This window comes from Trichogramma pretiosum, unplaced genomic scaffold (genome assembly GCF_000599845.2).
Source record: "Trichogramma pretiosum strain Unisexual culture from Peru unplaced genomic scaffold, Tpre_2.0 scaffold32, whole genome shotgun sequence".
Lineage (NCBI taxonomy): Eukaryota > Metazoa > Arthropoda > Insecta > Hymenoptera > Trichogrammatidae > Trichogramma > Trichogramma pretiosum.
This window is the reverse complement of record NW_019641641.1, coordinates 786,638-801,136: the sequence shown is the minus strand read 5'-3', so window position 1 is coordinate 801,136 and position 14,499 is coordinate 786,638. Positions and strand designations below refer to the sequence as shown.

The window sequence follows — 14,499 nt, the reverse complement described above, 5'->3', positions numbered from 1 at the left end:
GGGAAATTGCTTCATTATCATTTTGTTCAACAGCTCGATAATCGAGTCAGCATGGTTTACCATGCCATTGAGCGTGCCGCAGTTTCTCTCTATTCGATCGAGAAAAGTCATGGCACGAATGTGCAATATCACACAGATATAAGTATTATATATTTAAGTCATAAGGGCCACGCACACATGGACTCGCCGATCTGTGAAAAAAGGCCTATGTCTGCAGTGTCCATGTACGCGTGCGTTGTGCGTAATAAAGTCTCGAAACGAGGGGCCAAGCTACATGTGTGGTGTACGATACAGACCGAGCTATCACTTATCGCCTCGTCTTTCTCCTCTGCGTGTATATTTATACCAGGACGTTTTCAGACGGCTCTCGACAAAATCTACAAAATCGAGGCGTCCTGATCGATATTGGCGCTCGTGCTCGGATTATTATTTTTCGTATCGCACGCCGGGGCGCATATTTGGCTCGATGTACTTTCTCGAAAGTTTCGCAACTCGCATAGAGATATACGAACGCTCGTGGAAAAATAATTGACCAAAAAAAGCAACATTCGCGTGTGCTTTTCACACGACGATCAACGCCTACGTAAGAGAAATATAATTTGGCTCGGAGTGGCCGTAATGATCGATCAAAAAAATTATATGCTACATAAAGAGAAATAATTGCTCCGCGGCGTCGCGCGATTCAGACTATTTGTTTAAGGTATAGTCGCGAGGCCTAAAAAACATTGCAAAGTATATGGATCGCGGGCTCCGAAATTTCGATTGCGAAGGTCAGAACGACGACGACGGCGGCGGCGGCGGTGGCTCTCGGGAGACGACTATATAGCTGCACGATCGTCTCTCGCAAATGTATATAAAAATGAGTGGCTGGGAAGGCGAGCCAGCCGAGCACGAGCCGTTGTCGAAACCTGCCTGAAACGAAGCTCCGAATTTTGACGCCAAGATAAAAAAAAAAGAAAGACGGAGTGAAACGTTCGAACCGTATACGTCCTATCGTATCTGTATAATGTGTAACATAGACTCGCGTACACACGTGCCCCATTAGCTGCATCATACTATACACTACGGCCTTATCGCCAAGGGCCATCGATTCGCCCTGCATCATCGAGTATAATATAACAGACGCCTGTGTCTGTATCAGCTATATCCTGCCAACGCCTAAAATCTTCCGTGGGTGACACGATTATTGATCACCATGAAAAAGAGACGCTCTCGGGAAAAATATATTGTCTCCTTTTTCAACGAGCAACCTCGCTTCCTCTGCATGTGTACTCGTACGTTATCGGCTGAGCAAGACGAGAATCTAGTAATCGCACGATCGTTGTCATTGTTTTTGTTGTTGTTATTGTTGGTACCATGGAGGCAGTCGCAGTAAAACGACTCTCGAGCGCACCGTTGCCGATTTGCCTGATATACGAGACTGTACCACAAGTGCAGCTGCACACGTGCATCATCGACTCGACTTGTATGACCAATCGCATTATTGAAATATTTCCAGTCGCAACAAAAACCAAAACGTTTTACAATTCATATAAACAAAAAATGATTCGTAATAATGTAATCATGTCGATTCGATCTTCGTACGTCGGGAAATTCGCTCGCACAAGCTCGAAACATGAACCCACCTCCGACGCTGAATCGACTCTTTTCGACTCCAAACTTTGCTTTGCGCGGGCTCGCGAAAATCCGTTAAAATTTGAAATTACGCACACGAGCACACACGTGCATGTGTGTGCTTTATTTTTGGATATGCTAGCCTATGCTGTCCACTAATGTATCTCAAAGTAATAAGATCTCGACAGTTGGTAAAATACCTACTTTGGGTTACAGTCATAGTCGCCGCCGCATAAATCTCGCATTCGTTTTATTTGTAGCAGCTGACGTTAAAACGATTACTTTCATTCATTTTTTTGGATTTTGGGTGACTTACCGATGCGGAAAATAAAAGCTCTTATTCGTGCCGATTGCGATAAATCGAGATTTACACGTGTGATTGATTTTTACAGGGTAAACGCCGCTTGCCCTTTTACCTGTTTTTCGTCATTTTATTGCTTCCTCATAGAGGAAGCTTTTTTTTTTTCAAGGATTTACTTAATCGAATAATTCAAGTCTTGATGGTCAATTCAATTTTTGATAAAGTTTTAAAATAAAACAGTATCGATTGCAGTGGTCTGAAAGCTAAGTTAAATTTTTAAATCCCAACATTTTCACTCGGTAACAAATATTAAGAAAAAACTAGAGTAACTTCGTTGAAATTTAGTATTTTATTAATACTATTGTGAATAACGCAACGCTTTTACAAACTTGACATTTACAGTATTACAGAATAATTTATAAAACAAATTGAGTTCAAATACTCATAAGAGTGCGGGTATTTTCTGCAAGCTGCGCGTGCTCTGTCTGCGCAGTACAGTTTGCCTTTTAAAATAACCTCAATATGCCATAGCGCAAAACACTGTAGTCTGTACTACCAAGTTTACCACCGGTGGCGTCCTTGCGAATCGTAAACAAATCACAAGTATCGCACGCAATTTTCTGTGTCATTCTAATATAAGCAAAAATTATTATGAATAATTACAGACTTCCCAACAGGTAATAATATTTTCTTATTGACCAATCATACGATTGACATTTTACCATCACCAGTTTCCTCTGTTTATGCTTGATTTAAACCGTTGTTGTAAGCTCATCATAGAAAATCATTTCACATACACAATCTCTCATATGAAACCGAATTGTAAACTGACAGATCTCTACTTGCTAAATATCATTCATTATAAACTAAGTATAGTTTTTTACTTTATTAATTAATAATAATAATCTATACGTTTGGAACACAATTTAAAATGCAGTAGTAAAATGCTTTATTTACCAAAAATGGCACTGTTCAACTGTTTTATAAATCTTCATTTATTTTCAGTTCCAAAATGAAAGGTGTCATAGATGTCTTAGCCATGCAGAGGGAAAAAAGGTTGAGTGTACAGAAATCTGTTACGCTAGATTATACTAAAGCAAGTGACAGTTTTACAGTGGCCAGATTTATATTCGAGTGTGGTAAATAGTCTTCTATTAAAATTATTCTTTTTCTTTAGTAATTGTAATCTTTTTAATGTTATAGTTATCATTACAATTAATTTTTTACTTTGTTGTAACAAACTTTAATTAATATAAATACTTAACTTATTTTTATTCTTTCAAGGTCTTAAATTAGAAGCCCATCCTCTGACGCTTTCTACAGCAGCAATATTGTATCATAGATTTATGAGAGAAGCTACACCTCAAGGATATGATCCATATGTAATAAACTGTAGTTGAAAAGATTCATAGTTTTGATCTCATCTAATGTTATTAATACTTACTTTTTCAGTTAATTGGATCAACATGTTTATATTTAGCTGGCAAAATGAAGGATAATAATCTGAAAATTAGAGATGTTATGAATGTAGCCTACAGTACCTTACATCGAGGAGCTCCACCACTAGAGTTAGGAGATCAATATTGGGCCATGCGTGATGCTATTGTTCAAGCAGAATTATTATTAATGAGAATGCTTAAATTTCAAGTCATGCCTGAACATCCTCACAAAGTGAGTTGAAATTATAATAAGAAATTATTTTAATGAAATCATTCACACATTAACCACTTTGTTTGATTTTCAGTATATGCTGCACTTTTTGAGATCATTGCAAGCATGGTTTGGGGAAGAAGAATGGGCAAAGTATCCAGTAGCAAAAACTAGTATGGCACTATTACAAGATTTTCATCACGTTCCAGCAGTTCTAGATTATCCACCTAAATTGGTGGCTATAGCCTGCATTAATTTAGCCCTACAAATTTATGGTGTTGTAGTACCTTTAATGGATGAGTGTGATCAACATCCCTGGTTTAATGTGAGTGATGATTACACAATAATGTTTTTCATGTTTAAAGTATAACATTTCCCATAATAGATAAAATACTGACATCTATTTTTTTTCTTTTAGGTATTTTGCAAAGAATTAACAAGAGATAAATTATGGGAAATAATGGAAAAAATTATGGGAGCTTATGATGAAGAACCAGAAACGAAAGATCACTGATTGTTTGTCATTTTACTTCAAGTTAATAATAAAATGAATTTTTTATAAGCTTCGATTCTGACACATATAGTAATATATTATTATGTGAGGATGTAAATATTATAAATTTGAATAAAAAAACATTTTCAGTCGAAGATTACGATTCATTAGATCATTTAAAATCTTAATTGTCAATAACTTTGTTCACAGTCTCATTTATTTTGGTCAAATTTGTATAAATAGACATTATATATTTATACTGTGTTAAAAATTACATTGAAGTATAATTTTTGTTACTATAATTTTTTAGTTTTTTTGTGTTTTTATGAACCAGAATACATTATTAACATGGAGTAAACTTACAGGAAACAACAATTTTTAAACGAACCTCAGATGCTTTCTTACAGAATACTTTCTTCAATTTTTTTTGTAAGAAGTATTTTTATAAATTTTACGTTATGGTTGACATCAAGTATTCCATTTCATTTTGCAAAAATTTTTCAAGCATAAATGATAAATCTTCTTGAATAATAAAGGTTTCTGTGCACATTTATGGAATGAATAGTTAGGATGGTGATTAAACTGTAGAGTTGCAACGGATAGTTGAGCTCTCTTTTTATGACAAATTGATTGTAATTGATTCTTATTTTTCAAAATGACGGGATTTAACAAGAATATTTAGTTTTTTTTCTATTAACAGTTCATTTTGATGGAAATATAACTAATAATTATAATAAAAAAATCGTCTCGATTTAATTACAAGTGCATTTCATATATTACATAATATGATTAATACTATTAATGCAGTCTAAATATGAACCAAGAAAATAAGTTGTATAAGTTTGAATTAAAACAATATCACTTATTTCGTTTAACATACAAAATCGTATGATCACTCGTATTTTCAATCATTCTTTTAAAAAATGATCATTTGGGTTAAAATATTTATTTTTACATTTTTTTATTACTTGATAAAATTAGAATTTTTTTAATCTAGTGATTTGTTGTAGAATAGCATAAAATCAATTGACATTATTATTTTGACTAGTATTAAAATTGTTGATCCCTTTTTTTTAATTTTGTCCTTTTTTTTTAAGATCTTTTACTAAGAGCTTCTTTACAAACGCAATTCAAGGTGAAAAAATCAAATTGGAGTAAAAAAATACAGATTCTGATTTCTGACTAGATAAGTAGAAAATTTTCCTGAAGGGGATTCTGCAATTGAGGTAAAAATGGAAAGTTTCAAATAAGTTTTGTGAGATTTTTAATTAAAATTCTAATAAAACTATGTCGATATTCAAACAATACAGAAAAGTCAAAATATCTGAGCATTACTCTACAGAAAAAAATTCACTTGGAAGTTAAAAAAACGCATGTGTAACTTTGAATTTTTGGCCTGATTCTAATATCCCCTTCAGGTAATATTATTGAGTACTCATATGATTAGCATCAAGTACTTAATATACATATGAAATAATTTGTATTGTTTGGTTATTTATATTTGGTATATGAAGCGTATCCGAAGTTGGACGCAAGATTGAATGGATAAATGACTCGCCGACAAGTAGTAGTAGTATAGATAAATAAAGGGTCATTGGCAGATGTTGAAATAGTATCATTATGTAGTCGATAAGGTCGCTGCGCGTGTAAAGAGAAGAAACGCGTTTGAGCCAAAATCGTACGCAATTCGAGCTTGCACTGCTTACGACTCTCTCGCCTTCATGAAGTAGGTGAGCATATCGATCGGCAACGGAAAAACGATCGTCGAATTTTTCTCGGCCGAGATGGTGTTAAGCGTCTGGAAAAAAATCAATCATCAGTAATCAAGAAGTATATCAATGACAGAGGTATGGTATCTTACCTGTAGATAGCGAAGTTGCAGGGCGGCCGGGGAATCACCGATTACCTCGGATGCCTCGCGAAGGGCTCGACTCGCTTTCTGCTCGCCTTCAGCGGCAATCACCTGAAAGTTTAAGAAGCATAAAGTGTAAGAGAAAAGTGAAAAAAAACAATAGACATTAGTTAAAAAATGTCCGAGTTTAATAACCTTGGCTCGAGCTTCACGAGCAGCTTCGGCTTCGGCCGCCATAGCTCGCTGGAGTTGTACCGGAAGTCGGACGTCTTTGCTGCAATAGGATTTAATAAGAATGGTAAATTATCAGACAAGTAAAATAAAGGATGAATGAGGAACTTACATTTCTACGCGTTCAACTTTGATTCCCCATGAATCGGTAGCCTCGTCCAACGAAGCCTAGGCAAAAGAAGCGAATGAAACGATCGAAAGAAAAAGTGAGCAGTTGACAGAACGAGGAGGCAATTACCTGCATCGTGCCGGATATGGTCTCTCGCTCGCTGAGGATCTCGTGAAGCGGCCTCGTGCCCATGGTGTTTCGGAGCGTAGTCTGGGCCAGCAAGCGAGTACTGTGGTGGGCGTTCTCGACGTTGGCGATCGAGATGGTGGCGTTGTTGACTCGATAGTAGACGACCGCGTCCACCGACACAGTCACGCTGTCCTTGGTCAACACCTGCGTACACGCATACGAAAGCCGATCCGATTACGCGCGCTCAACAAAAAATCGGTTGAAGAGCATACCGATTGCGGCCACTTACCTCTTGAGGTGGTACGTCGTAGGTCCTCGTTCTCAGGTCGACGCGAGCGTAGCTGTCAACGCACGGCAGGATGAAAAACATTCCTAGAAAAGAAATAATCCGAGGTCAAGCCAGTGAAAATAAGTCGATGTTTCATTCGTGCTGCGTACCTGGTCCCTTGGCTCCGCCGGAGAGAAGTCGGCCGAGCCTGAATATGACGGCTCTCTCGTATTCCTGCACCACCTGCGACACGAGCGACAAAAGACAAAGCTCAGTTTACCTTTGCAATTATATACGTGCAAATTTACATAGGTACGCGGTGCACACAATACGCGTGTAGCATACGCGAGTGTAACTATCGATTGACCGAGTCGTCAGCCAAGCCCTCTGCGAGTGCAGGCGTATTATTGTCAATGGTGCGCACTGCACACTCGTTACTCATTACTCGTTACAAGATCCGATATAAATATGCAGTGCGACCGCATGAATAATAATAACAATAAAGTTATCATTACTTGGAATACAATGCACTTCGGTGCTGTCACGAAATTAACAGAATCAGTCGACGATTCATTTGTTTTTTTTTTTTTTTTATATCTCGCGTTTTTAATTAGATGTAGAGTGCGTTTAAAATTAATTGACAATTACCTTGAAACAGACGAAGAGAGAAAACGGCATCGTTATGACAACGAGCATCCAAGAGAGATAAATGAGGGCTTTGCCACACGTGCCCGAATCGTTATCATCCTTATTCGCATCGTCAGCTGTAAGGTTGATTTCGTCTTAATGGGGTGTAACATTCATCATTATCATTAGTTTTTTATTTTTTGCATATTATTTTTTATAGCGATATGTATCATAAGCGAAGCGCAGCAATGACTTGGAGCCTTAAATCAACTGAATACAGACGAAATCTCGATCTTTCATTAACGATATGACGTCGCGAAGTGCGCGTAAGCATCATCGTGCATATGGATCTGCTTCAAAAAAGTAAGCTATGATATAATCGATCATGATCGAAGAGAAAAACGATTTATCGCTTAGTGACTATAAATAATTAAACATCGAGCCTCACTGCGTGCTTTGGCCGATTGCACGAATCAAGTGCAAGGGATTCCATTCATTTTACGAGATCGTGCCTTCGCGAAATTCATCAACCGATCCGTAAAAAAGTAACCAGTTAATCTTAATTCTAAAAAGTTATTATCTGATAGAAAAATTATTTGCAAAACTGACGATTCATTTTTATCTATAGAAAAAATCAGAGTTATCGGATTTTTTCGACTCCGTTCAAGCAGTGCTTATTAGCTTCGGTTTGTATGACACTCGAACTCTGATCGCGTTATGGATTATACTATTTCCATACCTACATTAGCTATTTGAGAAGGGGACATTGTCATGCTAAATATTTAAATGCAATTTTGATCTAAAAATAGATCTTTTTTACTCAATGTAATAAGATCCACTATAGATGGCTTATAGATTTTTCTATAAAGCTCATGAGGTCAGCTTGAACATACAACTGTCAATGAAACAAATATCCCATCATTGACTATTGTTTCTGTGTCATTTGAACTAATCTGCTTATTAGAAATAAATTATGATAATGTCATTTTTTTTCACTACGCTATCATATAATTTAAAAATAGACGATAAATTTTTGATATTTGTAGACAATAGTAGAATAACTTTTTTAAATCCGCAAATTCAATTCGGTTTTAATAAAAAATGAATTTTTCGGCAATTAAAAAAAAACATTGAAAATTATAAGTTTCTTTAAAAAACTATTCTAATATCATTTTGGTATAAAGTATTTTTAAATTCGATATTTATTACATTTATTGCCACATTAGGTGAATTAAAAAACATGTAATTAATGTTTTCTAATTCAATTTAGAGAGAAATTGACTAGTTAGTCATACAAAGTTAAAAATTAAATTTTTTTTGTAATTTCTCTTTGTTTTTCTCGATAAATTCAGAGTTTACTTTGTCTAATAAATGTATGAACAAAATCAACATAATTTTAGCCCTTAAAGCCCTTCAATTTTTTTTGTATTATTTTCAATTGGAAATGCATGATTTAATATTTAAAATATCGATATGTTTGATGATAAATTACTTAATGTTATGAAAATCATATGAGAATTCATCGAAAAATACTTAATGAAGAAGCATTAACAGAAATAAATATATTATATCGAAGATTTTCATTAATTGGACACAAAGTTAACTTCGTCGAATACTCATTGAATGATTAACAAATATCAATTATAAGTAGAGTAATATGTAAAAACCATCCAGATTTGATGATCAGACATAGTAGAATTGAACGGTTTAATTGTACTAATAAAGATATAAATATAACAGAAATTAAGACTACATTTGAAATTATGCTCCACTGTTTACGAAACTGCGTTACTGAACCTAACCTTTGGGAAGTATAAAATCTTCAGCATAATCATAAAAACTAATTTAAAGGAAAAAAAACTTCGCAAGTTGTATAACAATAAAATTATTTAGGAATATTTGAATTAATTAAAATTTACAAAATAACAGAATCACATTGTAAGGTTGAAAAAAAAATTATCAAGCCGGGATAAAGAGAGAAAGAGAGAGAAACAGTTTTTAAGCGATGCTGGAAAATTCCCATGCCTGGGGATATGTAAGCCTAAAATACTTGAGCATTGCATTTGATTTAAACGAAAGAAATATTTAAGAAAGGAATCATCTTCGCTAATTTAATTAATTAATGAAAGTCGAAAGTCTGAGTACACTTTATGACTCACCTTTGTCCATGTGATCGAAATTCATCGTTCAAAGCTTAGCAGCCAGTGTTCTGGCCACTCTGAATTCAATTACAATTGTCTTAATCACCGAACGATTACTACTGGCTCGAAAGAGAAATTATTACTCGAACATGCAGGACAGGTACACGAGAGAGCGTCTCCGGTGGACTGTTGCAGGAAATTTCCCCAGGGAAAATAGGCGGCTTGGCCGTGTACCTACGCGTTGTTGTAACGAAGTCGGCTCGTGCGCGCGCTTCGGTCCTTTGGCAATGCAGCTATATACCTATACAACAAGTGTACGCGATACACACAGGGCTCGCGAAGGAGAGGGATGTGTGTATCCTCAGCTTGCGGCCACTGCCGGCTTCCCTCTCTCCGTCTCCGTCGCACGGGCTCTCTCTCTCTCTCTCTCTCTCTCTCGCGATTATCGACTCGGGCGCATCGGCGAGCTTGCACACGTCTCGCGCAACTTGTTGAAGCTTTTATGAATCGTACCGTGCACCGATGCCGACGATACGGATAATTAGCCAATGTTTGACTTGGAATGGAAAACATATGTAAAGGAATTGATCAACGATCGACTAGCTTGAAATTCCCTTCGCTGACGCTAATCATACGCTATACGTTAGACACGCCGAACAGAGGGCACATTTCCCTGCGTTGAAATGCGCACGCAACTTCGACGGTGACGCATTTTGCGAGCGATGCAGCCAACTCACGTATTTGCTATTCGATTCCCTGATTCATGTCAACAAACACTATGCATATAAAATGAAGAAAATATATAGGATTCTACAATCACGGATGAAAAAATCGTTGTTCGGAAAATTGCATATTTATTTGGAAAAGCTTATGAGCCCTAATTGGCATTGTATTTTAACATAGTTCATGTTTGCTTGGCAATGATTCGAAAAAAGATACACTCCTAAATTTTATGGGAATAAATTCAATTCGAAACGTGAGAAACAATCGAGGTTCAGACCAAACCAAACAGCCATTGAATTTGTTTTTAATCTCAACTGTTTTCTACTTTTTTTCAAAATAGAAATCATTGTCAAGAATCCTTTGTTTCTCTTTCATTTATATTCAATTTTGGTGCAGCATTATCGAACGCTATATACGTTTAGAGCCCTTAAGCGTTGCGCAAATAGAATTTAATGTTTCGGGCAAAATGGAATACACGAACAATAAGCCGGCCACAATAACAGGCAATCTCATTTGCACGACAAACAATAGAAAGCATAAAATGACCAGGTGGGCATGCACAGGCTAAATAAACATTTCATATTTTTCAAATATAACAAATGAAACTCGGGTAAAAAAATTATTTTTAGAGTTTTTAAAAAATTAAAATAAATTAGTCGATGATGTGAAGTACATTAGCAAATAATATAACATGAGAGTATTCTATAGTCCTCATCGCTATTCAAGAGTCTCTTTGCACCTAACAGTAGTTCTCTATAGTCGCTGAGTGACTTCTGGTAGCTCTTGACCGTATTCTTCTGTACACACGTTCATACACGCTACGAGCACTACAAGCTCTATCTAGCAAACGACATTTACATGACAATAGTCTATTTAATCATTATTAATAATTGATTAAATTAATATGAATACTCGTTTAATAGGTACAAGATAATGTTTAGACATGAGTCATAGCATTTAAAAGCTCCCAGTAGCCAACTAGTTTTAAAACAACAATTTCTCTAAGACTTGCGCAATTCATTCTCTATTTAAACAATTAGTAAGTCAGGAATTAAGGATATTCGTTTTCCTAAAAAGTCGTCTTAAAATGAGAGTAGTTTTTCATTTTGAGATAAGGCATAGAAATTGAATAAATCCAATTATGATAATTAAAAATAATTGAATAAGATTTATTGGCGAAAAAAAATTAATGAATTCGTGCAATCAAAGTTTGAAACACAATCAAGTTTTTTTTCTATTGTTTTGTACCATTTAAGCCTTTGAACAATTAGCAAATGACGAAAACTTGATTTAAAAAGAAGGCTCGCCAGCAAAATTATTTTTTACAAGGACGATCGGTTAAAAAGTACGAAAGATTCTCACAACAGTTTACGACTTGAAACGAAAGCTCATACGGAGGCGCTGTGGAAGCCCATAAGTGGCATCGACCAGTGTATATTATGATAGTTTGCGCTGTCTCTCTCTCGCACAGGCCTAACTGCGCACCGACACATTCACGAAAGCGTCCAGTAAGTCCGCAGTCGATGCGTCACAAACACACGCGCGAGCGAATCGCGACCTTCCAGTTCCTGCCCCGGCTGCGCCGCTGCTGTTAAATAATTCACCGATGACAAGCTTTGCGGTGGCTACTTCGCACTACAAATCCATATACGCGCACACATACCACGACGCTGTCTTACCTACGTACTCGTGTCGCGCGCGCGGCATGCGTCGAGTGCCCAATCGATGCCGAATGCACATGCATCGTGCCGCACGGGCTTCAATAGGCCGCTCGACGCATTTTTTTAAAAATCCAACACCCACGAATCGACCATACGACTCTGTTCGCGTCGATACTTTTTACTTTTTTAATTTGATTTTTTAATTATTCAAGGAATTAAAGCTCCAAGCTTATGCTTTGCGTGAAAATTTTATGGCTCAATTTTAAGCCAACGGGATCGACAGTTTTTTCTTTTTAATTTTTATTTTAAAGTCGTACCCGTAAAAGCAACTGACAAAATTGAATAATTGACGTGTACCTTGTTGGTTCATACGATTCCGGATTTGAATATCATCTGGTCTTGAATTGATAACTGTAGATTGGGTTCCATTCATATTTGTCAAGGGAACTGACATCCCTATTGGACTGACACGTCTTGTGGATGACGCCAGCGACTGAAATTATAAAAATGAGACGCTATTAAATAAATTGCACTAAAACTGAATTTAAAATTTTATAAATATAATAAATTAAATTAAATACAGTTAATTGGTGTAAGTTACTTTGATAAACAAATCAATTTTATGTATCAGAATGAATTACGAATTATGCATAATCTGCCAATGGCCAGTTTAAAGTATCTTATTTTTTAAGAAACTACTCCTTGGCAATCATTAAAATACCCTTATACTATATTCTAACTATAGCAACTCGAACTGACGTCTTACACCTTAATGTTACAACATTTTCTGCAAAAGCAGGCAAATAATTGCACATTCGTGTCAACAAAATGTACAAAGTCGACGACAGTTAAAATTAAAACTTGGCATACATCTTTTGCTCTTTAAAAAGTTGACGAGCTTGATGAGTATCACTCGATTAATTAATAACGAACTACAAGCAAGCCAATAGAGGTCACTCCGTAAGACTAATCGACGTTGCTTAAAGAATTTAAACGTAATTTGAAAAACGAAAAAACGTTGAAACAAGATGAAGATAAAATATGGAAACGCAACAATGTGGTTTATGTTAATATTAATTGTATATGGATACGTACTGGAGGCACACGCACTCAGCGTCAATTTCGTCACCTGCCGCGGCTGAACTTTATAGGTACGGCGGCGGCGTCGCTCGTCGTCGACGGCCAACGTAACAATAAGCGCGCTATAATGATTTAAAACGTCTGGAAGCGGCCACGGTCGCTTATAGACCTTTTTTACCTATAGAGAATCGATCTACATTTTCACATCTCCTTGTTGCTATGTGCCACGGCATGGCTTAGCTATACACGATATAAATCATTGTTTGCCTCATCCAGCTGTTGCACTTCAATTTAATACATCGTAATTGCTGTGTACGCCACGTTGTATGCGCGTCTAATAACTCGTGCTCGATAATATTTTATGAAGATTCCGCGCTGCTTTCGCATTGTTTTGCAAAAATACACGCCATGTAATGCTTCGCCGGGATGAAAAAAAAAAGTTTTATAAATTGCACTGCATAATTATAGAACCTATATACGAAGGCATGCTGTACATATTTCTTTTGACATAATGATACATTGGGCTATATAAAAGCAACAAAAGCTACGCAACGCTGAAAGTCGTAAAGTAAACCCTCGTTCGAGATCGACAACCTCTGTCCCAAGTTTATTGGAATATTCCCAAATTTACGTGAGACTGGTTATGAAAAATTTGATTGTTTTATTTTATTCGTATAATATTGAACGGTGTCTTGGTCATTCTCTGGCTTTTTTATACAATATATCGTCGTAGACGTTATTGTCATTCGCCAATCGAGTAATTCAAATACGAAACAGTCTCCACAAATATCGAAAATCATTGACAGTGAATTTAAAACATGGCTCAAAGTGAGCTTGAACATATCGAAAATCTGGGAATTAAACTCCAAGAATCCAGTGCAGGAGTTGAACACGCTAAGACAATTTTTACTAACGTAAAAAATAATGCGTCATTGAAAAAAGTAAACAAATCAACTCTCGCAGCCGTGTGCTTAGCGTTAGGCTCCAGGATAGCGGAATATCCATTGACATGTACTTGAACAGAGAGTACGAATTCCTAGTACAGAAAGTTTTATTAATAGAATCAGTAGGAAACTAAACTTCGATCTAGAATTGATCAACTGCGCGAAGCAAATTGACACAACCTTAATTGGAAAAAATGTAGTATTCAGCAATGAGCCGAACACCGTGGCAACTACAATGATTTGGCTGGCTAGCATACATCTTAATCGTGCAAACCACCTACAAGAAATTGCAAACGCATCTAATCTATCAAAAGAGACGATTAAAACGTTAGGTGAGAAATTAGTATTTAAACTTGTGTCTGAGTTTCCAGTTCTTACAACTATACTTCTTGCTTAAAGCGTCAACGAAAAACGCCAAGCCAAGAAAAAGTTTGACTTCAAAAATATGTCAGCCAAAAACAAGTGATCACATGATTACAACAGAATTTTTTTAGATATAATTTATGATTGAACATATTAAATTTTTGCATATGTATCAATTGACATTTAATTTATTGTAATTTTATAACATTTAATTTTAATTTTATGTAATTTTATTTTATGTACAATTCAGTCTTACATTAGTATACTGTGATAAAATCTGTTCAAATTTATACTCATTCCAAAGAAAGCAATA

General features: G+C 35.9%; 2 protein-coding genes across 7 annotated transcripts; one reads left to right on the top strand and one right to left on the bottom strand.

Annotated features, from left to right (window-relative positions):
* Positions 1–2,451: 2,451 nt before the first annotated feature.
* On the top strand, positions 2,452–4,213 carry LOC106652456 (cyclin-Q). Of its 5 annotated transcripts, none has more exons than XM_014371427.2 (6): positions 2,452–2,592; positions 2,921–3,054; positions 3,200–3,297; positions 3,368–3,586; positions 3,660–3,890; positions 3,984–4,213. In XM_014371427.2, exons 1-6 carry the CDS (start codon positions 2,567–2,569, stop codon positions 4,077–4,079), a joined length of 804 nt encoding a protein of 267 aa, XP_014226913.1. In that variant the 5' UTR covers positions 2,452–2,566; the 3' UTR covers positions 4,080–4,213. The 5 variants fall into 5 exon arrangements, with proteins under 5 accessions (XP_014226913.1, XP_023315476.1, XP_014226916.1 ...); XM_023459708.1 differs by lacking the exon at positions 2,452–2,592 and adding an exon at positions 2,659–2,680; XM_014371430.2 differs by lacking the exon at positions 2,452–2,592 and adding an exon at positions 2,695–2,785.
* A 40-nt stretch (positions 4,214–4,253) lies between these two features.
* On the bottom strand, positions 4,254–12,978 carry LOC106652455 (band 7 protein AGAP004871). 2 transcript variants are annotated; one of them, XM_014371425.2, is made up of 10 exons: positions 12,895–12,978; positions 12,157–12,292; positions 7,296–7,429; positions 6,818–6,890; positions 6,669–6,751; positions 6,380–6,583; positions 6,254–6,309; positions 6,106–6,184; positions 5,920–6,021; positions 4,254–5,856 (listed from the first exon to the last, which is right to left on the bottom strand). In XM_014371425.2, the coding sequence occupies exons 2-10, from the start codon at positions 12,251–12,253 to the stop codon at positions 5,761–5,763; spliced, it is 924 nt and encodes a 307-aa protein (XP_014226911.1). In that variant the 5' UTR covers positions 12,254–12,292; positions 12,895–12,978; the 3' UTR covers positions 4,254–5,760. The 2 variants fall into 2 exon arrangements, with proteins under 2 accessions (XP_014226911.1, XP_014226912.1); XM_014371426.2 differs by having other exon boundaries at positions 7,296–7,411.
* Between the last annotated feature and the right edge of the window lie 1,521 nt (positions 12,979–14,499).